The 26756-nt window shown below is 38.9% G+C and overlaps 1 protein-coding gene across 1 annotated transcript; it reads right to left on the bottom strand.

The window, feature by feature from the left end:
• Positions 1-2984: 2984 nt before the first annotated feature.
• Positions 2985-21644, bottom strand: LOC122403958. Its single transcript, XM_043407784.1, has 4 exons — positions 21398-21644; positions 19868-20098; positions 3694-3856; positions 2985-3402 (listed from the first exon to the last, which is right to left on the bottom strand). Exons 1-4 carry the CDS (start codon positions 21642-21644, stop codon positions 2985-2987), a joined length of 1059 nt encoding a protein of 352 aa, XP_043263719.1.
• Between the last annotated feature and the right edge of the window lie 5112 nt (positions 21645-26756).

The raw sequence follows: 26756 nt of genomic DNA, 5'->3' as shown, positions 1-26756 counted from the left end.
GCGAGCTCTAACGACTTTCGAATCTCGGAAATCTTTAAATCTTGATTTTGTTTCAGTGCTAGTACTTGTTCGAACGTGTTTGCTTCTAATATTAATAAGCTATGGCATCTACTTAATGCACCTACGTGATTCATTTTTGCATTTGATCTGTGTTCTAGTTCATAAGTGTAATTTTGTAAAAATAGGGCCCACCGGTAAATTCTTGGGTTTACGCTTTCTTTACTCAGTGTTAATCGGAAACTGTCGCAATCAGTAATGATCTTAAAGGGAATTCCGAATAAATATATGTGAAACCTTTTTATGGCTTGTACGACCGCTAAACATTCTAATTCGAAGCTATGATACTTCGATTCCGGCGAAGTAGTTCGTTTACTAAAATAAAATACCGGCCTTAAGAGACCGTCTGCTTGTTTTTGCAACAGTATCGCGCCGAAACCAGTAGCACTCGCGTTGCAATGTAACTCCGTTTTCAAACTTGGATTGTATATCGCTAACACCGGACTATCCGATAAACAATTTTTTAAGCATTCGAACACTTGGTTTTTTTCCGGTCCAAATCGAAAATTAACGTCTTTTCTCAACAGATCGTATAGGGGTTTAGCAATGACGGAAAACGCTTTAATAAATCGGCGAAAATAACTTGCTAATCCCACAAACTTATGTACTTTTTTAACGTTTCGCGGGATAGGATATTTCAAGACTGATTCTACATTTTCTTTACTTGGCTGAAGGCCACTGTGATTAATTATATACCCTAAATATGTAATCTCTGTGTTCAAAAAAAAAACATTTATCTAGTCGAAATTGTAATTTAAATATTTTAGCTAAACAAAAAATATCGCGTAATAATTCTAAATGTTCATCTATTGTTACCGTAGCTACCAAAATAACATTTAAGTATAAAAGAATACGATTCTCTCTAATCAATTTGAGAAAAATTTCGATCAAATAACGTTGGAATACTCGGGGTGCATTTGTTAAACCAAAAGGCATCTTTGTGTATTCAAATTGCCCCAGAGGGGTGACAAAAGATGTTTATTTTACCGAATTTTTGGACACTTTAACATGGTGGAAACCGTTTCGAAGATCAAGCTTTGAAAAATATTTTTTCCCACTCAATTGATCTAAATGATCGTCAATTAGCGGTGTAGGGAAATTTTCTTTTATTGTTACTTTATTGATCTCGCGATAGTCTACACATACACATAAGCGTATATCGCCAGTTTTTTTGCGAACTAAGACGATTGGACTCGCAAACGGCTAATTGCTAGGCCTTACTATGCCTTCCTTTAACAAATTGTCCAGAATCGATCGCAATTTTTCCTTATCGCTAAAGGCCAGTCTCCGCGGGCGGAAACTGATTGGATCTTCCGTTTTTAATTTAATTTCTAATTCCATAGGACAACTTGTTTCGGGAGCGGCATCAGCGTTTACATATTCTTGGTCATATAGTGTTTCTAATTTTTTAATCGCGCTTGGACATTCTACCCTGATTCTTAACTCGGTTGTGGCGTTCGTAGAATTATCTGAATAATCTATTTGGAGAATTTGTTTTTCGAATTCTACTTTCAACGGTCCTTCGACCTCTTGAATTTTAAATTCTCGACCCAGGGTGATAGTTATTTGTGGTTTTAATATGTAGTCGCGTCCTAACAACGCTGCATAGGTGATCGTTTCGTCGGGAACAACTAAAAATTTGACACGCATGTCGACCCCATTTATTTTCATTTCTCTATCGAATACTCCTCGGATAATTAGCGGTGTATATTTTAACCCGTGAAGCGATTTTCCGGCCATTTGCACAGGCGTACACAGTTCAGACGGAACAAAACGCATCTTAATTAAGCTTACTGGTGACCCGAAATCGATGACTGCGGAGAGGGTATAAACGTGTGTTATATTACCTTTGTCTGGAACTGTGAACTCTACCGGTACTACGAACGGGGTGTCCGGGGATGTCGGCTGAACTAGACCAGTAGTCTGCGTTGTGTGTGCAGATTCCCGGTGCGACGTCTCGTGCTGGGCAGTTGCATTTTGTGGACACTTGTTGGCCCGATGCGTTTTGCTCCCACACTTAAAGCAGCTTCCCCATTCCTTCGGGTTGCGGCAGTCCTTCTCCAGGTGTTCCCTTGCTTGGCAATTGGTACAGCGAAACTCACTGCGGCGACTAATTTGGCTGCTCCCTTGCCGCTTCTCCGCTGGTTTCCTTGCGTCTCGTCTCTCTCGCTCGCCCTTCGAATTTTGAAGGGTCAGCTTGGAAAACGCCTTCACTATTGCTTCTGGGGATGTGAAGCAGTGCATGCATGCCTGGTTTTGCAGATCGGTGTTCGGTGTAGTCCGGTTTCTCCTACGGTTTCGTCCGCAATGAGCGAATCGTCCCCAGACTGTTCTTCCATTGCTTCATCGCCCGTATGATTTAGTTCTTCAACAAGTTTATCAATGTTCCGGAAGTCTTCGTGCCCGAAGCAAAGTCTTCAATTCGGCCACAGTAAAGTCGACTAATGTTTCTTTGAGTCCTGCTGGCATCTTGATACTTATTACAAATCACCTCAACTAACTTCCTTACTCAATGTCTTACTAAAATTAGGTAAGATTGTCAGAATACACGACGCGGTTTTAACTTCGCAAATCGTATAAATGATTCAGGATCCCACTTCTGAGTTTTGTAAGGACTTAATGGATTGAGGGATTAACCATTTCGGTACGGCGCCTATCTGCCACGAAACGTTGCCCATAGCCGGCACTCACCGTCCGCACACTGCCTCGTTCATCGACAGATCTGTGATGAGATAAGATTTGAAATACTGAAAGCTTGTTTTACATTACAGGCGGCATGTAATGTAAATCAAGAGATCGCATGTTTTTATTACGATATTTCTAAATGTTGACAATTTTATTTTGATAAATGAAAAATTAGAAAATTTAACTTAAAATTATTGTTTTATTTTATTTATATTGTAAGTTTTTAAATATCACAATAAATGTTATTGTTCGGTGTAATACATTTCGAAACATGGGACTACACATAAGCCAACATTGCATTTTTTACAATAATATCTAGTACTACGCCTTTTGTTATCCATTGAACACACAATACATCTTCTCATTGGATTTTGCCTTTTTGTTTTATCACTACTGTAAAGCGCTGGAAAATGTCTTTCCTTGAAACGCATAAGATATGCTGACGGATTACCAGAGTTGTATTCCCGCGATTCCGAATATTTCTTTAAAAGTTCTGTTATTAACGCTAAATGATAATTAGACATTGATATATTCTTTTTCGTATTAAATTTATATAAACAATACGCATTCCATATTGAAATATCTAGTAAATGAAAAAAGAATTTCTTGTACCATTTCAGCGTTTTTCTTGTGCATGAAATCGTACTAATGATTGCGTCGCTTTTGTCAACTGTGCCCATTGAGTTGCTATAATCTACAACACATGAAGGCTTTTGAATCTGTTCACCCGTTTGGTAATTTTTCTTTTTACAATCTTTATACTCTACTGAATGGCTAGTGGACAACATCCAAACTTCGCGTTTGTTTTGCCATTTCAGTGCGAGCAGATTTCCTGATGATCTAAAAGTAAACTCTCCTGTCTGTAATTTTTCTGGCATTTTAGGCATACCTACACGTCGCTTTCTCACTGTCCCACATGCGTTTGTTGCAAAGCTGTGTAAATATTCGAACAGCGCAGGACTCGAATACCAGTTATCTACGAATAATTGATGGCCTTTTTCTAAATAAGGTTGCATCAATGTTGCAACAATATTGCCAGCTTTACTCAATTTTGCAGAAAATGCTTGCATCTCGGATGTTGAGCCGGTGTAAACAATTACATCTAAAACGTATCCTGTTGGGATCCGGGTGAGAAATGTACACTCCGGACACATACAGACCGACACGGAAATAACAAATTCGAATGACCGCTACCGCAATAGGGTTGAAAGGAAAAAAGGCGCTGACTCTAGTGATGCTGGTCCTTATATATTAGGCTTTTCGCTGAGGAGGGGATGTCGGTGACCCTTAGTACCTGATGACTGGCTGCCGATGACTCGTCCTGGATGAGACATTTGTGTACTTCGTCCAGGCTTCTGTACTTACAGTAGAAATGGGAAAAACAAGACTGACTCAGTTATTTTGGACGCAGCGGTTCCGATACGCTTATCAGCATCGAGTCACCAGGTTGGTCATCCAACACCTCCCCCCTTTTTTTATTTTTCGGCAGCGAATATGAAACTTAAAAATACAATTTCTAAAATTAAGTTGTATAATTGAAGTCGTTCTGGCGGTACGGTGTAGAGTCTTAATTTAGTTGGGTTAGTGGTCAACTATCTTGCTATACTTAAATAAACAAATTAATCTTAACGTACAAATACCTTACCATCTAGTAAATAATTAGGTTAACTGATACAGTGAATATTAGTTTCAAAAAGGAGGAGAAAAAAGAATACATTAATACATAAATTCGCATTGCTATATTACAATGGTGTAGTACTTTTGCGCGATCTTGTAGCGCGGCTGGCATTGCTACGAAGATTATATCGTGATGATGCAGGTGTGTGTTGTTGACTTTGCCCGGCGTCTTCTTCCGTGGAAACTGGATTTCCTGGTATTCGTACTCCTTCTTGAACATCGTATAGGACGATATCCCTGGACTCCTCCCGGTATTCAGTACGAACATCTGAGTCGAATGTACAATTAATAAAATTCTAAATCATAGGTGAGACAATGTCGCCATTGGTTGAGTTTTTGGTGAAGCAAAACAGTCTCTGAAGGAGTTTCCAGCATCCGTAGTGCCGACAACAATTTTCACACACAAATAGAATTAGTATCGCGGCTATCACACACAAGGCTATTGTATACCACTGTGTGTGTGTTACGATGAACGGTTCTTTTAACCGTTGCGTTAACAAATCATCGAATTCGTTAATCTTTTTCCTGGCGTACTTGAGATCATTTAGATCTATATTTGTTAATTTTATTGGTTTTAATTCTACGGATTGTATTTTTGCAATTTCGGAAGTGATGCAGCAATCGCTCCCAACTATGCTTACTGGAGGAATATAATGGGTAAAGTTCTTATTTGTGTGACTTGCAGGTTCCAAGAGATATAGCATGGTGTAACCCTTGCAGTTATTTCGCAGCTGCAGTACTCCGGTTTGGTGTAGGATGATGATTTCCATTTGGTCCTTTTCTTCTTCGCAGATAATCGTGACGGTTATTGGTTTCTGCAAGATGTAGATCCACTGATTTCCTCCTATATACACTGGTGGACAAAATGATAAGGCACCTCAAAATTTTTGGAAATGATCATCTATTTGTACATATACGTGGAATATGAATACACAACAAAATAAGGTACTAGTTTTGACATAATATATGAAAAAATTAAATAAATCGTTCAATCCATTTATTATTTATACCAAGAAAATGAAATTGAGTGTGGACAAAATTATAAGGCACTTTCAATATAAAATTACAAAAGTATTAAAATGAAATAAGATTACATAGTTTTTTTAAGTTTTAATAATGTGTCGACTGCCCTTGACGATGTACCACTTCAATCATTCTTCTTGGTAAACTTCTGTACAGATCCTTTATATAATTTTGATCCAAGCTTTCCCAAGCTTCTAAAATTGCAGATTTTAATTCGGACACTGTATTATACTGTTTTCCACCTTCATATAATGTTCGGCTGAGTTTCCCCCAAACATTCTCGATAATACTTAGGTCAGGAGATCTTGCGGGCCAATTTAAAACCTTTACATTTTCCGTTTCAAAATAATTTTTTACTATGCGAGCGGTATGCACAGCTGCATTATCTTGCTGAAATATATATTTTGTCCCAGCAATTCTGCGAGCGTAAGTGTCTATGTGTCTCTTAATTAAATTTAAGTAACCAGCACTATTCATACGGCCTTGAATGAATTCTATTTCCGTTTTTCCTCTATAGCCGATACCTGCCCATATCATTACTCCACCACCACCACATTGTCTGCGACTTAATACCCTTTGCTCCTTTCTTAAATCGTGGAAATAGTATTTATATCCATCTGGACCATCCAAATTCAGTTTTTTTTCATCCGTGAATATAATTCGTTTCCACTGGTTTTTCCATTGAATGTGCTCTATTGCAAAACTTAATCGGGCGGTCTTATGTTTGTCTGTTAACGGCGGCTTTATAGTAAATTTCTTCCGTTTTAAATAGCTTGTTTTTTGAATTACTCTTTTCACTGTTTTAGTCGATACGTTAACTCCACAATCCACTGCAATTTGTCGAGGCGTAAGTCCAGAATTCGATGCTTTTTTCAAAATTAATCTTTTTTCTCTTGAAGAAAGGGCTGCAGGTCTTCCCTTTGACTTCTGTTTCCCATATTTTTCGGGGTTTTGTAAAAAATTCTGTATAACACACCGACTTCTTTTTAGTTTTTTTGCAATCTGTACTTGATTTTCTCCATTAGACTTTAACTGGAGTATTTTAATCTTCTCATCTTCGCTTAATGCTGTTCCTCGTCCCATAATTTAATTTTGGGTTAAAAAGTATTTAAACACTTATAAACTAACTATTAATAAGTAATTTCTACAAGATAAACTTGCAGAGAACTGCACACTTCAACGTTTTCTAACAGACTACTTCAAGTGCCTTAACATTTTGTCCACCTGAAATTTCGAAACAATGAAACTCAAAGACCACAATGCACCGTGTTTTGTTTGTCTAGACTGGTACGTGGCCTTGAAAGGAAGTTTCTCACTTATAACATAGTTTACTGCTAATAACTTTAAGATTTTACTAAATACATCTGGAATTTCTTATGTGTACAACGGTGCCTTATCATTTTGTCCACCAGTGTATTTCCAAGTTTCTATCTCAGCTGGGATGGTCCTTGTCTCGCAGTCATCAGGAAGCTGGTTTATGTGAGGTGACAGTAACGAAACCTCGCAGGTGGCTTGGTCCGTATTTTTCGAGGTGTGGACGTTTGCGCATACGTACATTCCCTCCAAATACTCGTGGCATTCCGACAAGTCTGATAGGAAGGAAAAAAGGGTTTTGAATTGGGATAAGAGTAAATATGGTTGTTTTGGCATGATGTAGGAAAAGGTTGACGTATTTTGGTGCTGAATGGGAAGCGGAATTAGTTGGTATACGTCAAAGTTTGTGGTTTTTACGAGTGGGAAATTTAAAGCAAATACAACAATTCCGTTTTTAGAAAATATTTTTGAAGTGGTTGCGTGTGAAGATAAGAATGGGTCTTAAATGCAATCGCCAAGTTCGCCTTGTACTCTTTATTCTGAAGGTGTTGTTCACTGGGTGTCGTGGCGAAGACTGACTTCTGTACAAAATAACTTTTTTCTCGAACTGTTTGCAGTCGCCTAAGTGGTTCAACCGATGTGTCGAAGTTAACCAATTAAGCATCTTGCAATTCCGAAGTCATCGCCTACTCCTTGCGCCCTTGACGCGCTTTTTGGGAAAGGCGATGTGACCCGGTGGGGGTAGCTTTGTCGGCGGAAGTTTGGCAATGCAGCGGAATTTCCTCCAAGTCCAGGCCTGGTGATGTCACCCGCCGAGGGTCGCTTGACCTGGCGTTGCAGCCCTTCGGAAATCCCTGGTTTATGACATGTGCAATATGCCACTGAGGCCGTTAGAAATCTTCGACGAAAAACATGCTGGCTAATAAAACTCGTAAGAAACGGCTTTCTCAAAAGTGGCCTTTTCGACTTTGCTTGTCGTAAACCATGCTAGCATTTGCACGCCAAATGTTTCTTTTATTGTGCGAGCTAGCCGCTACATTTTCAAACTCATTAACTTAGAAAGAATTGGCAAATTTTGTACGTTTGCTATTATCGGTAATTCAAGGTTTCCTTTATAATTATTTAATTCTTCGCATAGTTCTTTCGGAGTTACGACAAATGGCGAAACTATTTGATGGTTGCCTAAGTTGATTGATTCTATGTATTTATTATATTCAGCAGAGATACGCATGCAAAGAGAAAGAAGCATTGTAGCATGTCGTGTAATTATTGATTCTAGAGATAGGCGCGCTAGATATGCATTGGTTTCTGAAGTATATTTGTTAATTAATCTTAAATTATTATTTAGTGTAACTTCAATGGTTTTCAAAGATTGTAATGAACTGTTGAAATTTTTTATGGTGCTTGAAATAATCTGAATTTGCGACTTTAAAAGAGTTTGTGTTTGTTTGTTATCGTTTATCAACATTTTAATACTGTCTGAATAGTATTGGGCATCGTCTGCATCTGGTGTTCCGATTAACCAGTTTAGTATGATGGTTACCCCGTTGATTAGACCTCTACGTTTACGTTCCTTGGTATTGCCAATTAAATCGTGCAAGATGTCTTGGTTTTTACGTATGCTTCGCAATTCGTCCTCGATAAGTTTCAAAGTTTGATCGCAATGAAAACTGGCATAATTATGCTCCGCAGGATCTTTCAATGCAATGGTACATAAGTTTTGCGATTTTATGAAATACGATTCTAGGATGTCTTTTGCTTCGGTTAAATAAATAACATTAATATGTGTTAAGAGAGTTAATTTAGAGTTTGATATTTTTGCGATACCCTTTTTGTTGTAAAATATTCCGCTTGAGTGAGAGAGAGGAGTATTAATATAAGGGTTACTAACGGAGAGATTAGGAAGAAGAATTAGTAACAGGATTGTCGGAATCATCTGAAATGTATGGTTTTAAGAGATTAGTATGATATTTATAACTTTTCTTCCCTATTTGAATTTCGACAGTGTGATTGGGAAATATTTTTGTAATTTTGAAAGGTCCCTTAAAGTTAGGTGCGAGTTTTTTATTTAGTCCCTTCTTTATTTGTTTTTGATATATGCAAACTAAATCATCTACATTAAATTGTATCGGGTTAGAATTCCTATCATAGTACTCCTTGCTTTTATGTTTAGATTCAGCTAAATTTTCTTTTGCGATTTTAAATGATGTGTTTAATTTATTTTGTAGTGACCGAATATAGTCGTCATACGTGTAATGAAATTGTGGTTCTTGTACGATAGATGTAAGTAGGTAAGCTTTTCGTCCGAATAGGAGTTCGTATGGTGTAAGGTTGGTGGATTTATGAGTGGAAGTATTGTAACTGAATGTAGCGAACTGAATATATTCATCCCAATCGGATTGATTTGGTTTAATGTAATGTTTTAAATAGTCTTTTAGAGTCAAGTGATAACGTTCTAGTGCTCCGTTTGTTTGGGGATGATAGGGGCTAGTACAGATATGTTTTGATTTGAGGAGATTGCTCAGATTTTTCATTAGATTCGACATAAAATCCGTGCCTTGATCCGTAAGGAAGGTTTTGGGGATTCCAAATTGCATGAATAATTTGATCAAAACTTTTGCAACAGTTAATGCCTCATGATCGGGGATTGCCTTGGCAAAGCAATATCTTGTTAAATCGTCTTGTGCCGTTAAGATAAATCTATTCCCTGATTCTGTGAAAGGTAGTGGGCCGACAATATCAATTGCTAATTTTTCAAATGGTTCACTGGCTGTGGTAGTAATTTCCATCCGTTGCCTCACAGGTTTGAAGTTGGTCTTATTCATTTGACAAGAGTGGCATGATTGTACGTACTTCCTAATATCTGCTTTAATCGAAGGTCAATTGTACCGTTCTTTGATTTTGGCGTGTGTTTTACTAAAGCCGTAGTGTCCGGCTAACTTTCCATCGTGGTTTTCCTTTAAAATTTGTTGTTTTTCTTCTTCTGTTTTTGGAGTAATTTTCGCGAGGTTAAATAGTTTAATTTCGTTGTTAGGAAATACAAACTTCAACATCTCATTAAGTTGATCTACCTTAATATTATTATGTTTTTTTGGTGGAACTAAAATGAATTTCTTATCTTGGATGATTGATTTTAGTTTCTGAAAGCACACGAAGAGATTTCTATATTCTAGTTTGTCAAAGTGATGGTTTAAAGGATATAGCAAATATATAGTTTGTTTCTGATTTTGAAGCTTAGATAAATCATTGAAGCTAGTTGTAACGTTAGTTATGTCGAAATTAGAACTAATATACTCAGAATATTTATTGCTTTCATCTAAATCCATAGACCATAGTAAAATAATTGGATCCTTAATTTTTGATAAAGATTTCGTCTCGGTGTCATAAGATATGGTATTTTGATTGGTGTAGTGGAATTTAATAAAATCTTGATAGCTTTGACCTTGTTTGACCGTGAAGTTTATTAGGTTTTCGGGAACGAGCCTAGAAAGTCCATCAGCGTTCGAATTGATACATCCAGGTTTATATTTTATGTTATAACTATACTCTCCTAATCTAAGACGCCACCTAACCAATTTGGAAGAAGGGTTTTTGCAGTTAAATAGCCACTGAAGCGGTCGATGGTCTGTATAGATTGTAAATCTTCGTCCGTATAGATACGGCCGGAAATGTTCGACGGAGTTAATTATGGCCAACAATTCTTTTCCCGTAGTGGAATAGTTTTGTTCTGCCTTATTTAATGTGCGCGAGTAATAAGCTATAGTGTTCGTACACTCCGCGGATGAGACGCGCTTGCTGTGTGACGCGTCGACGAGGGTCGTAAGTCCTCGTCACGAATATTTTCGACACCCGGAAGAATGCACGTTTAAGATCCCTACGTCCTATTAAGTCCGTTGGGATTAATTGGGTTTGAATGAGCTTGACAACGTGTGCAGGAAAAACTATATATTTTTGTATAATACACTTAAACTGTGTTCGTGAAAATTGTTTCGCGTGTTGTGTTACGATACCGAGTTCGTAGTATACTGGTCAAAAATCAAGTCCCGCCCGGCGATCGGGACCCTGGCTATATCCCCTGGTCCCGATCGTCTTTTGGATTTTCTTCGCGCCGGGTGCAAAAGTTCGAGGCGCGTGCCGTGGAACATTCTCGGGCCTTCGAGGACCGAGAATACTCCGCGACACGTGCAATCGATCGATTTTGCACCCGGCCCGAATCGGTTGCCCCCGGCACCGTTTCTAACGGACCTCACCGATGAGTAATATAGAAAATAGCAAACATATAAAAACTAAAACAAACTATATAATTAAAATATATAAGCAAGATTCCGTGTGCTATGGAACATATAGAGAGATCTTTATTATTCGAAAGTTGCGATAAAACTGATCTTATTCCGACGTTGGATGCATCTTGGTTAAAATAAATTCTTTGGAAAAATCGGGGAATTGTAGAATAGTTCTGTTAGTTAATTTTTCTTTTAGGCTTGTCAATGCCTTTTCCTGCTCTTCTCCCCAATCGAAACGTATATCTTTCTTTAGCAATTGGGTTAATGGCTTCGCGAGTGTCGAAAAATTTGGAATGAATTTTCTGTAGTACCCGGTCAATCCTAAGAACATTTTGATTTCCTTTTGATTACGTGGTCTAGAAATTTTTTCGATACAGCTAATTTTATTAGGATTGTAAGAGGACTAGTGTTTCCCTGTGGAAACAGGGAGGGAAAAGAAGGGAGGTATTGGGAGAGGATGGAGGAAAGGGGATAGATGAGGAGGGTGCGGGTGTTTAGAGTGACACGAACGACTTGGTAGGATGGAGGAGTCTGCCCGGAGGTGGACTCGAGTTTATTGTAATGCGTATACAAAAGGTCCGGCGGAAGATCCGCCGTCGGAGATCGTTAGGCCCTGGCCAAGTGCGCGGGGCCGTTGAGGATTTCTCAAAGAGAGGCGGTGGGCGCTCTCCTGCAGTTTGGCACGTCCGCGTAGGAGCCGGCACTGAGGAGCTTTCCCGTGGCGAATGTACCCGACGGTTAGTCGATAGGTTTTCCAGCAGTTTGGCACGTCCGCGTAGGAGCCGGCACTGTGGAGCTTCTCTGACTTTAGTCGGGTAGCGACTGCCGAACATGGGCCTGAGGGCCCGTATTTATACTAAGGGTAGCGCGCTAGCGCTGCCCTCATCCGCCGCTGATTGGTTGCGACCCCTTCTATTTTTAGTATTACCTGCTTGTTTCTAGCCTAGTTATCACTAAGGGCGCGGTGTGTCAGCGAAAGTCGCGTCGTCGTTCTTATATGTATGGAAAATATTATGTCGCGTTACAGGATTAGGTTCTACTCCTTTGTCTGTGATTACGTGACCCAGGTATTCGCACGAACGTTTCATGAATTCGCACTTGTCGGGTTGTAACTTTAAATTATTTTCTCGTAATCTAGAAAAGACGCTACACTTAGTTTTCGATGGTGATCCTCTAACGAGGAACCGTAAATCAATATATCATCTAAGTAGACGAGGCATTGTTTGTTAGTTAATCCGGTCAAAACATTATTCATCATTCGCTGGAAACGACAAGGCGCGTTTTTAAGCCCGAATGGCATATGGGTGAATTCATAATGACCACTTGGAGTTGAGAACGCGGTTTTTGGGCTGTGTTTAGGATCCATAGGTATCTGATGGAACCCGCTTGCCAGATCTAGCATAGTAAAATATTATGCATGTCCCAATTGGTCGAGAATGTCTTCGATGTTTGGGAGTGGATAAGCATCGCCTATTGTACGTTCGTTTAATTTTCTGTAATCTATTACTAAACGCCATTTCCGTTCGCCTGATGCATCCATTTTTTTGGGTACGACCCAGAGGGGACTGGACCAAGGGTTGGTAGAAGGTTTAATTATGCCTTGACACAACATTTTTTCAATTTGTTTGTCTACTTCGGTTTTGTGAATTTGTGGATAACGGTAAGTTTTTACTTGGATTGGAGTTTCATCGGTCATGGGAATCGTGTGGGAGGTTGCTGTAGTTCGAGTTAGCAAATCGGTAGGAAGATGAAATAGATCGTCGAATTCTTCACAGATCTTTGTTACTGATTGACGCTCTTCAATGTTTAAATGATCAAGACGTAAGTTTTCGTTTAGTACCCGCAGTCTTTGATTTCTTTCATTTTCCTTTTGATTTGTAGCGAGGTTGTAAATATGACAGTAGTTCGGGATTGGTTCAATAAACATTTCGGGGATTGGGATTACTTGCGGTTTAAGTGACGTGTTAATGATAGTGGTAAAGGCTCTATTTTTGCAATGGACTTTTACGATAGCGCTAGGTAATAGGAGCGAATTTTCTTCGTTTAACTGTTGCGATGTTATTATGCCTTCTTCTATGCAATGAGGATTTATTAATGTAATGGGAACCACGGTTTCTGTTCGTGGGTTGATGAATATTGTCGAAATATGTTTCTGTGGGGTGTTGCGCAGTAATGGAATAGAAAATGGTATGGACTCGAATGAGATGGAAGAGGTTGAATAATCAATCTTAGCGTTATGAGTGCGAAGGAAATTGTCGCCTAACAGTCCGTCGAAAGGAATGTTGGTTTGAACGTCGAGTACTTGAAAACTACCAATGATACTTTTATCATGAACCTTTAATTGAATTTTTGTTTCGCCTAATGTCTGGATGGGAATATTGGGTGCGATACCATTTAATACCATAGGCTTCCGAGTATCTGTATTGAAGTTATGAATACTAGGTGCTTTAATTAAAGAGACGACGGCACCAGTGTGGGTTAAGAATTTTTAAATTTGATCATCGGCATTAGAATTTTTCGATTCGAATAGAACACAAAGTTGGTCATTACCGAATGATAAAGAATTTGAAGAATTTATGAAAGTCTCATTGTATTGAACTCTGTTGTAGCGTCTTCTATCGAGATCGGTGGATTCGGTGATTGTTGAGCATTGAGAAAATTTGAAGGTTGAGGATTCCTTTGAGTTATAATATTAGAAGAGAAAGTATCAGCGGGATTTTACCTTACAAGGAATCGATTTGGTGAACGATGGCTAGAGACAGGATTTGGGTAATTATTTGTAGAGTTCGAAGGTTGCTGATAGGTACGCGTGGCGTATTGGTTTTGGCGATAATTAGGGATATTTCCGCTGAAGTCCTGTTCTTCTTTACCCGCAACCCGTTGAGGTTGACACTCACGCTCAGTGGGACAATTGTTCCGTTAATACTGAGTGATACGTAGTGTGTCGGTTGTCCTACCGACTGCGCCAAAGTGTTGGGATCCGGGTGAGAAATGTACACTCCGGACACATACAGACCGACACGGAAATAACAAATTCGAATGACCGCTACCGCAATAGGGTTGAAAGGAAAAAAAGCGCTGACTCTAGTGATGCTGGTCCTTATACAGGGTGTTCGGCTACCTATAGCAAAAATTTTAATGAGCGATAGTAGAGGCCAAAATAAGACGAAAATCAAGAATACTAATTTGTTGATGGAGGCTTCGTTGCAAAGTTATTAACATTTAAAGTTCCGCCTGTAGAATGACAATCCGCTAAACAGCTGCGTTCGCGCGGACGGTTGCGGCAGGCGAGGGCTAGTGGTTCTCACGCAGCATGAAAAATTCTGCTTACCGACATTATCGACAGCCTTAGATTTTTGTCCACTTATGGGAATGCGAACACCTTACGTTGAATAAGATTCAACTTGTCTTATGAAAATCCAGAAGGGCATATCAAAACTCGCTCGACGAGATTTTCACAGAGAAAGGGTGAATGCCAGTTCCAATACACAATGTTGTGAACAAAAATCACCCACATGCGATTATACACGCCCCACGATTGTCCACAGTGTCCACAAGTATCCACAAATAATCCTTTCAGGCACTAACCACTATGCAATTAAATAAACACGTACCGCGATTATGTTATTCGTGAATGTCTACGTGTACGTGTATCACGATTCTTCCGAGTTACTTACGAATAAAACTGTTATTAATTTTTCAAATACACTTCAATTTAAAAATGTAAACAGGAATTTAATAAGTATTCGCTGATTGTTTATATCACTGTATTTCTTACATGCTACTTAATACATAACTGAAATGTGTCGCGTGAACTAGCTTGACTGATACTGTTTTACGACTGACTAGCTGGCCGAACACGTGCCGATGCTGCCCTTTGTCTCCGCTGTGTGTGAGAGAGATAAGCGAGGCGAGTGACGTAGAATCGGGGCCTGTTCGGCATATGTTTCTCTGAACCTCGTCGATCGATGGCACAGTCAGCTGCTAGTATTGTTACATTCTTCGCCGTGAACGTAAATCGATGCGAAAATTTCATTTATCCTGCGATTCCTTTTTACATTTTTAAATTGAAGTGTATTTGAAAAATTAATAACAGTTTTATTCGTAAGTAACTCGGAAGAATCGTGATACACGTACACGTAGACATTCACGAATAACATAATCGCGGTACGTGTTTACTTAATTGCATAGTGGTTAGTGCCTGAAAGGATTATTTGTGGATACTTGTGGACACTGTGGACAATCGTGGGGCGTGTATAATCGCATGTGGGTGATTTTTGTTCACAACATTGTGTATTGGAACTGGCATTCACCCTTTCTCTGTGAAAATCTCGTCGAGCGAGTTTTGATATGCCCTTCTGGATTTTCATAAGACAAGTTGAATCTTATTCAACGTAAGGTGTTCGCATTCCCATAAGTGGACAAAAATCTAAGGCTGTCGATAATGTCGGTAAGCAGAATTTTTCATGCTGCGTGAGAACCACTAGCACTCGCCTGCCGCAACCGTCCGCGCGAACGCAGCTGTTTAGCGGATTGTCATTCTACAGGCGGAACTTTAAATGTTAATAACTTTGCAACGAAGCCTCCATCAACAAATTAGTATTCTTGATTTTCGTCTTATTTTGGCCTCTACTATCGCTCATTAGAATTTTTGCTATAGGTAGCCGAGCACCCTGTATATTAGGCTTTTCGCTGAGGAGGGGATGTCGGTGACCCTTAGTACCTGATGACTGGCTGCCGATGACTTGTCCTGGATGAGACATTTGTGTACTTCGTCCAGGCTTCTGTACTTACAGTAGAAATGGGGAAAACAAGACTTACTCAGTTATTTTGGACGCAGCGGTTCCGATACGCTTATCAGCATCGAGTCATCAGGTTGGTCATCCAACAATTCCGTTGAACAACCGGTTGATTTATCTATATAATCTAACCCAAACCAAACTAATACCCGGGACAAGTTGGAAACTGGAATGCGTTGCGTCGAAATAAATCAACCGGAGTTTTACACAAATATCTCGGAAACAAAGGCCAGCTTCGTCATTTGCTTTGGTACTGTAGATAGGTATACGGCAGAATACATTGTAGTAGTAGCAGCAGTTTTTCGCGAATATCTCGGAAATGAAGGTCGAGCGGCGGTAACATGTATAGGAAAAAGTTGTTCAGAATCGTATCCCTGACAACATATTTTAAGGTCGTCAAAATCGCTGAGGAAACACCTGTTTTGCATAATTACCGTAATTTTTTCATACGCGACATTGTAAGCGTTAACGCAAAAAAAGTAAACATTTCATTTATGGTTCTATCGGACCAATTTTTCAACGAAGAAGAAATGTTATTTGATGATAAATGTCGATAGTAATTATTTGTGGCATTTACAATATCTCCTACTAAATTCTCCGAAAAAAATATTTGGAAATAATCCAAAACAATAAATGTGTCTTTAATATTTTCTGCCTTAATTCCACAATCTTCATCAATAAACGTGTGTATGTGTGGATTCAAGTTTGCACGCGACCACGTATTTAGTTCTTTTTTGTTTTTTGCAATTAATTCTTCTACTTCTGAGTCCGACGACAGAATTATTGTCCTCTTTCTCTTTGACTTAACATTTATACGTCTAAAAACGATACTGTCTTCACTTGATGATGTATCAGAATTCATTGTGGGTCTAAGAATGATAAAAATCAAGATATAAAATAAAAAATAAAAATCTCGAAAATTTGTTATTATATTATTACCCACATGAATTAAAAGCGCTTTTATTTATTTCTTTAAAATATAAAGAGAACTAAATATAATAACTCCTATTTTACACATGTAAAAACGTCACAGAACCGTGTTGGGCGATGGACAGAGCGAAACTAAAATTATGCGAGCGAACACTCCGCAACTGCAGAGATAAGATAAAATTCCTGGCTGTCGCCTATAGTCGACGCTCGGCTGTGTGGGGTCACCTGTGGCCGTCGACTATAGTCGACGCTCGTACCGAAGTGGTTAAGAACAGATGCGCAACAATAACTATAGGTATTTTGACAGCGATACGTCGTACATAGTGGTCAGGACAGAACTCTCTGGTTTGTCCAACGCTCAGGGGTTTTATACCCCGAGTCCTCCTTGTCGTTCGTGTGGCGACTCGGTCACTCTATAAGGCCACGTGTGACCCGCGTAAGTTTCGCGGAATCGCGGCGGCGACTCGAAAGCCAACTGCCGACTAAAGGCCCGAAAGCGAGTTCGCCGACCAAAGGCTCAAAAGCAATATATCGCTTTCGCACACGTGTTACTGTAAATATCCTTACATATTTCACTATCGGAAGATCCTGTAAATAAATAAAATTACAATATATTATAGCGGACAAAAGGGTGAAGAAAACTAAAGAACGGTGAGATGCTTCTTTCGTAAGAGGTTTTATTTGACTGCCAGCAGAACGCTCGTTTCTCCTCGGGATCGTTCCGCTCTCCTTCCTTTTCGGAATCGATTATCTTGTAACCTAAACATCCGTCGCCCAACTGCGGCGGTCGCCCCAACGATTGCTTACAACTCGGCCAATCCTGACAATTGTGATTGTCCTCAATGATGTATGCATACGTACAGTTTTACCTTTATCTTAGAATTAATTATATCGTGCTATCTATATATTAACATAAAATGCTTAAGTTAACATAAAAATATAAACTTATACAATTAATAAGATATAGTTAATGGCATGTAAACCTATATAACTAGCTAACTGATTCTAACTATTTAGTCTAAAGACGAATCCATGATTTCATCTGGTCTGGTCCAACGATTCCTGAAAATGGAACCCTCGTCAGTTGAAATCCATCAATGTCTTCCACAACGTACTTATCTTTATCTAAACCCTTTTTTACTTCATATGGGCCTCGGAATTTCGGGATCAGCTTTTTATTGATACCGGGTGTAACATCACGATTTCTTATCATAACATAATCACCAGTTTTGTATATAGTTGCTTTTTTGTGTGTACGATTATAAATTTGCTCATTCATTCGTTGATTTTTTTGAATAGCTTGTGTAGCTGCATTACGTATCGCCACCAGGTCTCTTTCCTCCTCACTCTGTGCTTCAAGAATTACTCGTAACTTATCGTTTATTATTCCGAACTGGTTCCTTCCAAAAAGCAGTTTACATGGAGTTTCATTTGTTGAACGACAAACAGTGTTATTTATTGAAAATTCTACGAGCTCTAGTACTCGATCCCATTTTCCCGGACTTATACTTAATTTTGCTAACATAGGATTAATAATACGATTGTATCGTTCCACTTGACCATTAGCCCGAGGTGTTCCAATAGCAACCCGAACATGTTCTATACTTTCATCCTGCATAAAATCCCTGAATAATCCTGAAGTGAAACATGTTCCTCGATCGCTTACCAAACGTTTCGGTTTACTATAATACCGGAAGTATTCCCTTAAATGACGAATGGTCTCTTCCGATTTGGTGGATTTACACGGATATAACCTGATATATTTAGTGAAACCGTCAACTATAGATAAAATATGTTTATATCCTCGACCGCAACGTTCTAAAGGGCCATAATCATCGATATGTATAGTCTGGAACGGTAGATTATCTTTATCGAGACTATGTAAATATCCTTCAGACTTTCCACTAGGATTTGAAAACTCAATGCATTTTAAACAATTTCCTATATGATCTTTGACCTTTTTTCTCATATCTGGGAACCAATATGTAGCGGCTAGCCGTACAAAGTAAAAACGCATCGGACATGCAAACGGCTAGCACGGTTTATGACATGGACGACAGCGAAGCTATCTTTGAGAAAGCCGTTTCTGGAATTAGAGTTTTTAGAAAGCATGTTCATTGTAAGAATTTGTCGACGGCCTCGATGGTAAATCGCTAGTGTCATAAACCCTGAGTTTCCCTAAAGGTCTTCGACGCAAGGTCTGGCGACCATCGGCTGGTCACGCTGCCGACCTAGGATTTTGGGAAATTCCGCGGCGTTGCCACCTTCGCCAGCAAGCGCAACCACCGTCAAATCGCACCCCCGTTTCAAGAAGCGCGCTGCGAGCGCAAGAAGGGGAACGGTACGATTTGGCGGAGTTCTAAGTCGCTAATTGGTTAACCCCACCTTTTAGGGGGTTGGCCAAAGAAAACGGCGACAGCCATGTAATGGTATATAAAGAAAGAATAGAGTTTTCTCAAGACAACAAATTTTTACTTGAGAACGACGCGCTAAGAATAAAGACTTCAAAAAGTGAACTCTGTGATTAATACCAACACGCACCCAATCCCTTCAAATATATTCTAGAAATATTTTCTACCACTTTATCAACACCAAAATGACCTAAATCGTCATGGGAAGCTTGAATAACGTTAGTTTCCATACTTTCCGGTACCAAGAATAACAATTTGTTATTACCTAGTTTTTTATACACTAAACCGTCACGTAATTCATAATATTTGTCCTCCACACATTCTAGTTTTTGTCTTAATTCTCGAATTTTCAGGTCTTGTGACTGCTTGAAGGAAAGAACTTGCTCGAAAGTGTTTGTTTCTAATATTAAAATTGCGTGGCAACGACTCAATGCATCTACGTGGGACATCTTAGACCCGGATCGATGTTCAATTTCGAAATCATATTCTTGTAAAAACATTGCCCAACGAGAAATGCGTGGATTGATGCTTTGTTTGGCTAACGTTAATCTAAAGCTATCGCAGTCGGTGATAATCTTAAAAGGGATGCCCGATAAATAAACATGAAACCGCTTGATGGCATAAATCACTGCTAAACACTCCAACTCAAAACTGTGATATTTCGATTCTGTTAACGTTGTTCGCTTACTAAAGTAAAACACCGGTTTAAGTTTTCCGTCCGATTGTTTCTGCATCAAAACTGCACCAAAACCCGTAGTACTGGCATCACAATGTAATTCTGTCGGTAAGTGTGGTGAATATATGGCAAGTACTGGTTGACTAGCCAGTAATTTCTTCAAAGATTCAAAAGCATTGTTTTCTTGAGGACCAAAACGGAATTTAACATTCTTCTTTAACATGTCGTATAAAGGTTTTGCTGCTATAGAAAATTGTGGAATAAAGCGCCGAAAGTAACTAGCTAAAAATACAAATCGTTGTATCTCCTTAATATTTCGCGGAATTGGATAATTTAAAACGGATTCAACGTTTTCTATACTTGGCCGGACTCCCGATTCGTCAACCAAATACCCTAAGTATGTTATTTGTCGGTAGAGAAACGAACATTTATCCAACCGAAACTCTAAATTATAACGACAGGCCAATCTAAAAACATTTTTTAAAATATTGAGGTGTTCTTCTACTGTATCAGTGGCAATTAAAATGTCGTCTAAATATACTAAAACTTGATCCTTCCGGATTAAGTCAGAAAAGATGGTATTAATGTATCGTTGAAAAACTCGTGGTGCATTGGTTAGACCAAAAGGCATTCTTAAATATTCAAATTGACCTAAGGGTGTAACAAACGAAGTATATTTAATTGACGATTCGGCTACTCTTACGTGGTGAAATCCATTTCTTAAATCTAGTTTCGTAAAAAATTTTTTATCACGTAAACGATCCAAACAATCATCAATCAATGGGGTCGGAAAATTGTCCTTAATAGTTATCTTGTTCAATTCTCTATAATCTATGCATAACCGTATGCCCCCCGTCTTTTTCCGAACTAAAACAATGGGACTTGCATAAGGTGAATTACTAGGTCTAATAATATTTCGGTCCAGCAAATCATCTAAAATAGTTTGCAACTTTTCTTTGTCCGCATAAGATAATCGCCGAGGTCGAAAACTAATCGGTTGTTCCGTTTTCACAGAAATGAACATTTCCATACAGTTTGAAGCTGTTTCCTCACTCCTAGAGGAAATTAATTCCTCATAATAGAGTTGTTGTACTCTGGCGGATATATTAAAATCAATGGTGGGGTCGATATTTAATCGTAAACTGTGGTTTTCATCGACACAATCTATTTGCATAATTTGGTGCTCGAAACAATCAATATCCTCAATTTTATTGCTCGAAGCGACATTTTCAATATCAAATTTGCAGCCTAGTGAAATTTTTATGGTAGGGGACATTATATAATCTCTGCCTAACAAAACATTATAGGACATGGTCTCATCCGGAACAACGAAAAATTTCATAAATATAGCAACACCATTGATCTTAACTTCGCTACTAAAAATACCGTCAATAATTAATGGGGACTCGTTTACACCATAATAACTACGGTTGCTATCGATCATTGGTAAGTATATATGCAATGGTAATGCCTTCGTTTTAATTAGGCTTATAGGTGATCCCGAATCAAGAATGGCCTCATATGAGTAATAAAAAGGTTTACCGTGTATGTCCGTCGTACTAAATTCGACGGGTACCATGAATGGATTATCTGGAGAATTGGGCTGCAGCAGATGAGTAGACGACTGTGTAGGCTTCCTTATCAAAACGTTCTGTGGACAGTTCCGTGCTCGATGCGTAGTATCACCACACGTGTAGCATGAACCCCATTGACGAATTGGTTTCTTGCAATCCATCTTCAAGTGTCCTGTCTCGCCACAATTGTAGCAACGAAGGTCCTTCTGCACCATGGGTGGGCCCGCTTTTACAATTGAACTTCGTCCCTTGTTTGTAGGTGTTCGAATGTATGACCACGATCTAGGTGAATATACTCTGGTTTATTATTATGTTAAATATTAGATATACATTAATCTGTACGATAGTCGTCGCGATCCGCGCAATATTCTACTCAGTCCGCACAAGGTTCCTTTTCCGCGCTATCCTTTCTCCTCCGTTCTTTTCCCTCGACTCGCTACTATTCGACTGCCTTGTCGCGACGACTCTCGTGTTTTTTTCCTCTAGTCCTTAAAACTAAACCCTAACCCGAGTTTTCCTGGTAGGGGAACGCTGTCCGATGCGGCCTTGCCAGGGCGCGTCTGGAAAACGTCGGCCCAAGTGGCCCAGTCATGTCCTGGGGGACGATGTGGCCTCGTCCTGCCGCTATGAGACAGGGCGATTACCGGGGGGACCGTTTGTCCCCCCGCGGGTGGGCGCAAAGCGCGGGCACGGGGAGGATACCGGAAGTATACTTCGAGCGATTCCCGGTATCCTCCCAAATCGTGCGGAAGGGTCACCGTGGGGTTTTTAGTGGGTAGGTCCCGCGCCCGGTATAATGGGCGCGGGGAATCCCACACACCCCTCCTGCCTCTCCCCAAAGAGGTGGGAGGGAGTCTTTCGAAGATTTTCCCCACGAAAAGTGGCCCAGTCATAAAATACGCAAAACTGACCTGTGCTAAACTAAAACTACGCTACTATGTCTTTATGTCTATCTTACCAATTAACGTCCTCTTTCTCCCATACATTCACACTCCTACTGTTTGTATCACGATGATCACCTCTCACATCGACTGTCAGCGATATATTTTGGAAAGCCTCCACAATGTCGTCTGCCGTTTGAAACCGATTCATCTTAGCTTGGTCTCGCAATCGGTAATCGGGGATGCCCTCAATAATCAAATCCGCCAATTCTCTGGAGTCTAACGTGAGTCTGTTGGATAACGAAATTTTATCATGATAATAGTCCGCAAAATTTTCGGACCGTTGCCACACACGTTTCTTAAATTCTCTTCTGAGCGCTAATCGATTAGGTTTATAACTAAAAAGTCGCTGCATGTTTTCAAACAGTGTAGCTATTGGGATTTCTAAGTGATCCGATGTTGAATGAAACCACTTTAAAGCCTTGCTTCGCAACCTGAGGCTAATCAAAATCCTCATTAAATTTTCGTCCAGTTGGTAGGTGTTTTGCAGCAATTCAGCTTGTTTCTTCCAATTTGGAAAATTATCATTTCCCCCCGAGAATTCATTTAGCAAATCTGCGATCGTTTGAACGTTGATCGTTGAGCTAGAACTAACGTCAGATCGGGGCGTAGCAGATAACTCCCTTTCCCGTTGTAAAATCTGGATTTCCCGTTGTAACAGCTCTCTCTCTCTCTGCGTAATAATTCCAACTCGCCTGGAAAATTTTCGTTTTGACCCAGCCGTGAGGTTTGATGGGTCTGCAAAGGCGTCACCGTAACTGCTTGTCCTGATCCAAGTGCCTCCGGATTCCATAATTCTTTTTACGAACACTCTTCAACGTTCCCACTCAATCGATTTTCAATTTCAGGAACACAATGTATCAAACGAGCGATAAGCTCGCCTTTGTTGCCAGTGATCAACTGACCTCGTTCTCGCAACATTTCTTTTAATTCAAGAATATTGAAGTTACTTAATAACTGTTTCTGTCCGGTGGCCATTTTCAAAATGTGTCAGATAAACCGATGTTCGCAAGAGTCCAAAATGTTCACACGCAATCACAACACAACGTTATCACAACTGTTCCCAAAAGTCACTAAGATTTATAAAAAAAAAAAAAAAAAAAAAAATTCGTATAGTCACGAATAAACAAAACTAGTGCACTATAAACTTGTTTCAGTCGGATCCCACTTCTGAAATTATAGCGGACAAAAGGGTGAAGAAAACTAAAGGGCGGTGAGATGCTTCTGTCGTAAGAGGTTTTATTTGACTGCCAGCAGAACGCTCGTTTCTCCTCGGGATCGTTCCGCTCTCCTTCCTTTTCGGAATCGATTATCTTGTAACCTAAACATCCGTCGCCCAACTGCGGCGGTCGCCCCGATTGCTTACAATATTATACATAATTATACATAAATTACAATATATTTAAAACACACTGTTCAAGAATTAGCGCAAAAGCCTTAAGATTATTCAACGTAGGCTAGTTTTTGCTTGCTCCCTATTGGTTTGCTATACACGGTGTTCGGCCACCCCTGGGAAAAATTTTAATGGGAGATTACAGAGGCCAAAATAAAACGAAAATCAAGAATAGTAACTTGTTGATGGAGGCTTCGTTAAAAAGTTATTAACGTTTAAAGTACCGCCCATACTGAATTTTTTTCTAGAAAGTCGATAGGATTTCAGGGGTATGTGTATTCGTCAAAAATTATAATTGAGCCCCGCAATCAAAAATAATTTTTTCAGAATGATTTGAAATTTTTTAATTTAATTTTTTAATAACTTTTTAATGAAGCCTCAGTCAAGAAATTGATACTCTTGATTTTCGTCATATTTTGGCCTCTAGAATCTCCCATTCAAATTTTTTCCGGGGGCGGCCGAACACCCTGTATAAGTAAATAATCTAAATGAAAACGAAAGAAAGAGAAAACGAAAGGTAAAGCCGAGAATTGCGTCTACACTGCGTCGGCAAAGAAATGGCTTTGCCGCGGTGCATAGCAGTGGCACGGCCGTGCCGCCTTGTGCCGCCTTTTGCCGCCTTTTGCCGAACGCTGTGCCGAGCCGTGCCGACCCAGTGGGGACGCATCTTAATACCGCACAGATGTTTCATGTCTGTCATAAAGTAAGGCAAAAATAAGGCACAATTTACAGCTGGCAGCAGGGCCTTCATATTATTTGATTCTTAGTACTTTTACATGACAAATGCGAAAAAATGTTTTAGTTAGGAATTTTCAAATTTTATTAATTATTTTCGAAATAAATAATTTTTCATCTAATTAGTTTAATGCAGATTTATAGCCAATAATGAAGTAGATCAACTGGTTTATTTAATAATAAAAAATTATTTATGCATTAATTTCAAAATTTATTAAATTTAATAATAAGTTCACCCAAAATTATACATTATTTATTTTAAAAAATTTGTTATATCTGCCACAGTTTCCAAGAAAAAATCGCGTGATTTAGTAACGCGACCACCCTGCATTATATGCGTATATATTATAGGTTGGTAGGATCAGTCGGGCAAAAACGGGCAGCTAATTCTTGCAAATTCTACCAGATCAAAGTATCACGTACAAGCCTGAAAAAAATTAAGCCGTGATGTTGTGGTATATGCAACTTTTTGCTTACTTGTTTGCGATGTATACATGAAATTTTACATTTTATTTTCAATAATGAATGTACCGGTTTACAAACTTACTGAATAACAATTTTTAATATGTTAGTACTCAGAAATGTTCTACTTATTTCCAGGAATAGCATCCATTTTGCAGAATTGAAATTGATGCCTTTTAAAAAAACTTGTACACTTTTCACTTTATCGTACGAACTGACGCTTACGCTCTCGACAAACGACTGACTAACGAAGCCGAAGTTTGGATTGCAATTGCCATCCAGGTATAAAAATATGACTCATTTCATTTTCCCTACCCTAAAGAGACATCCTTAAACTGACGATTCCAACACGTAAAACCTCCACAGCGAAAAATTATTTTTTGGGGTTTTGGCCACGATTTCACGATTTGGGACCACTGTGCGGTGCACAGTGGGTTGAAACGCGAAAAACGCGGACAGAACCTATGTTTGACGTAATTTTTCGGTTGAAGTTAAATACAAATATGCAATTTTATAGGTTTTGATGCGCAGAATTCGAATTAATAATCAGATTTTACCTGATTCGAAACATATAAGAGTTATCAGATGAAATTTGTTTTTAAAAGCGTTAATTATGGATTTAACCAAACTTATTATTAAACATATCATTTTATATTTTATATGTTATAATTATATGCTGTATTGATACAGAATCTATATAATTTACTTGATTTTAATGATCTTCGGACCATGTTCCGTAGTCGTCTTCATCGTTATCTTCACTTTCACTAGTTGACCCTTCTTTTGGTTTCAATAATTGAAGCACTTCTTCGGGTAGTTTTGATACTGAGGTTTTCGGTATATTTTTACTTGCTATAACCGGATCAGAAGTGGATAATAGTCTATAGAATAAGTCACGGTTAGTATGATATTTGGAACGTTTTTGTGTATGGTCTATTCTGAACCGTTTCACGTATATATTTTGGGCTTCCATCGATTCTTCAGAAAGATGTCCTATAGGAAGAAGCATTGCTTTTGCTTTTTTTGCTCCGTGAATTAATACTTTGTGCACAGAAGGTGGCATATAATACCAATTATAATTGTCCACATATAATTTGGCCGTTTCTTGACAATAATTATTAAACGGAACATCATTTATTTCTCGGCCGCTATTTAAGACGGTTAATATATTGGAAAATTGTTGTATTAATTCTTCACAGACACCAGTTATTTCCGAAAATAATCTTACATTTCTAAAAGCACATCTAGCGGTATTTCCGTCATTCGATGTATCATGCCCCTGTTTAGGTAAATCTACCAAAAGATCCATTTTCTGTTTAAAATCTTCTTGCACTCTGCGCTTTCTTTTTTCCAATAATTCTTTGCGTGAAAATTCCTCTGTTTCACTTTTTTTTTGACGTTGCTTGCCATTTTTTAAAATCTAGTCTATATGATATGTGAAGCACGCACTCTAAAAATCGAATTCGGCAGTACAAGGGTGAAACACCAAATTGTATTGAAGTAGGAGCTTCGGAGAATTGAAAAAAGATGTTGTCCAAATTATTCATTTCTGAAATACTGCATTTACATACATAACAACGCATGCTTGATGTATCTGTAAGGGAATTACAAACTTTGCCATCTATCATGGTGAGCACCATTTTGAACTCTACAGAAATGTTCTTAAAGGTATATCGTACTAAATTGTTAATTCCTGTTTGAATCCTTTCCTCCTCTTCTTTAATTAATTCTGTCGTCTCGTGGATCCACTGGAGGGATATCGGTCTGCAAAATGGGGAACTGGATGGTCTTGGATT

This window comes from Colletes gigas, unplaced genomic scaffold (assembly GCF_013123115.1).
Source record: "Colletes gigas isolate AHSC1104 unplaced genomic scaffold, ASM1312311v1 Colletes_gigas_Sc00086, whole genome shotgun sequence".
Taxonomy (NCBI): Eukaryota; Metazoa; Arthropoda; class Insecta; order Hymenoptera; family Colletidae; genus Colletes; species Colletes gigas.
Note: the sequence above shows the minus strand (reverse complement) of the source record. Positions and strands in the feature narration are given on the sequence as shown.

Coding starts and splice junctions, on each gene's coding strand:
- LOC122403958 (XM_043407784.1), bottom strand. CDS start 21,644: ATGGTGCAGAAGGACCTTCGTTGCTACAATTGTGGCGAGACAGGACAC. Junction 20,099..21,397: donor TAGTACGACGGACATACACG/GTAAACCTTTTT, acceptor AATTTTCTATAG/CAGCAAAACCTTTATACGAC. Junction 3,857..19,867: donor TAAACCGGTGTTTTACTTTA/GTAAGCGAACAA, acceptor GGATCCCAACAG/GATACGTTTTAGATGTAATT.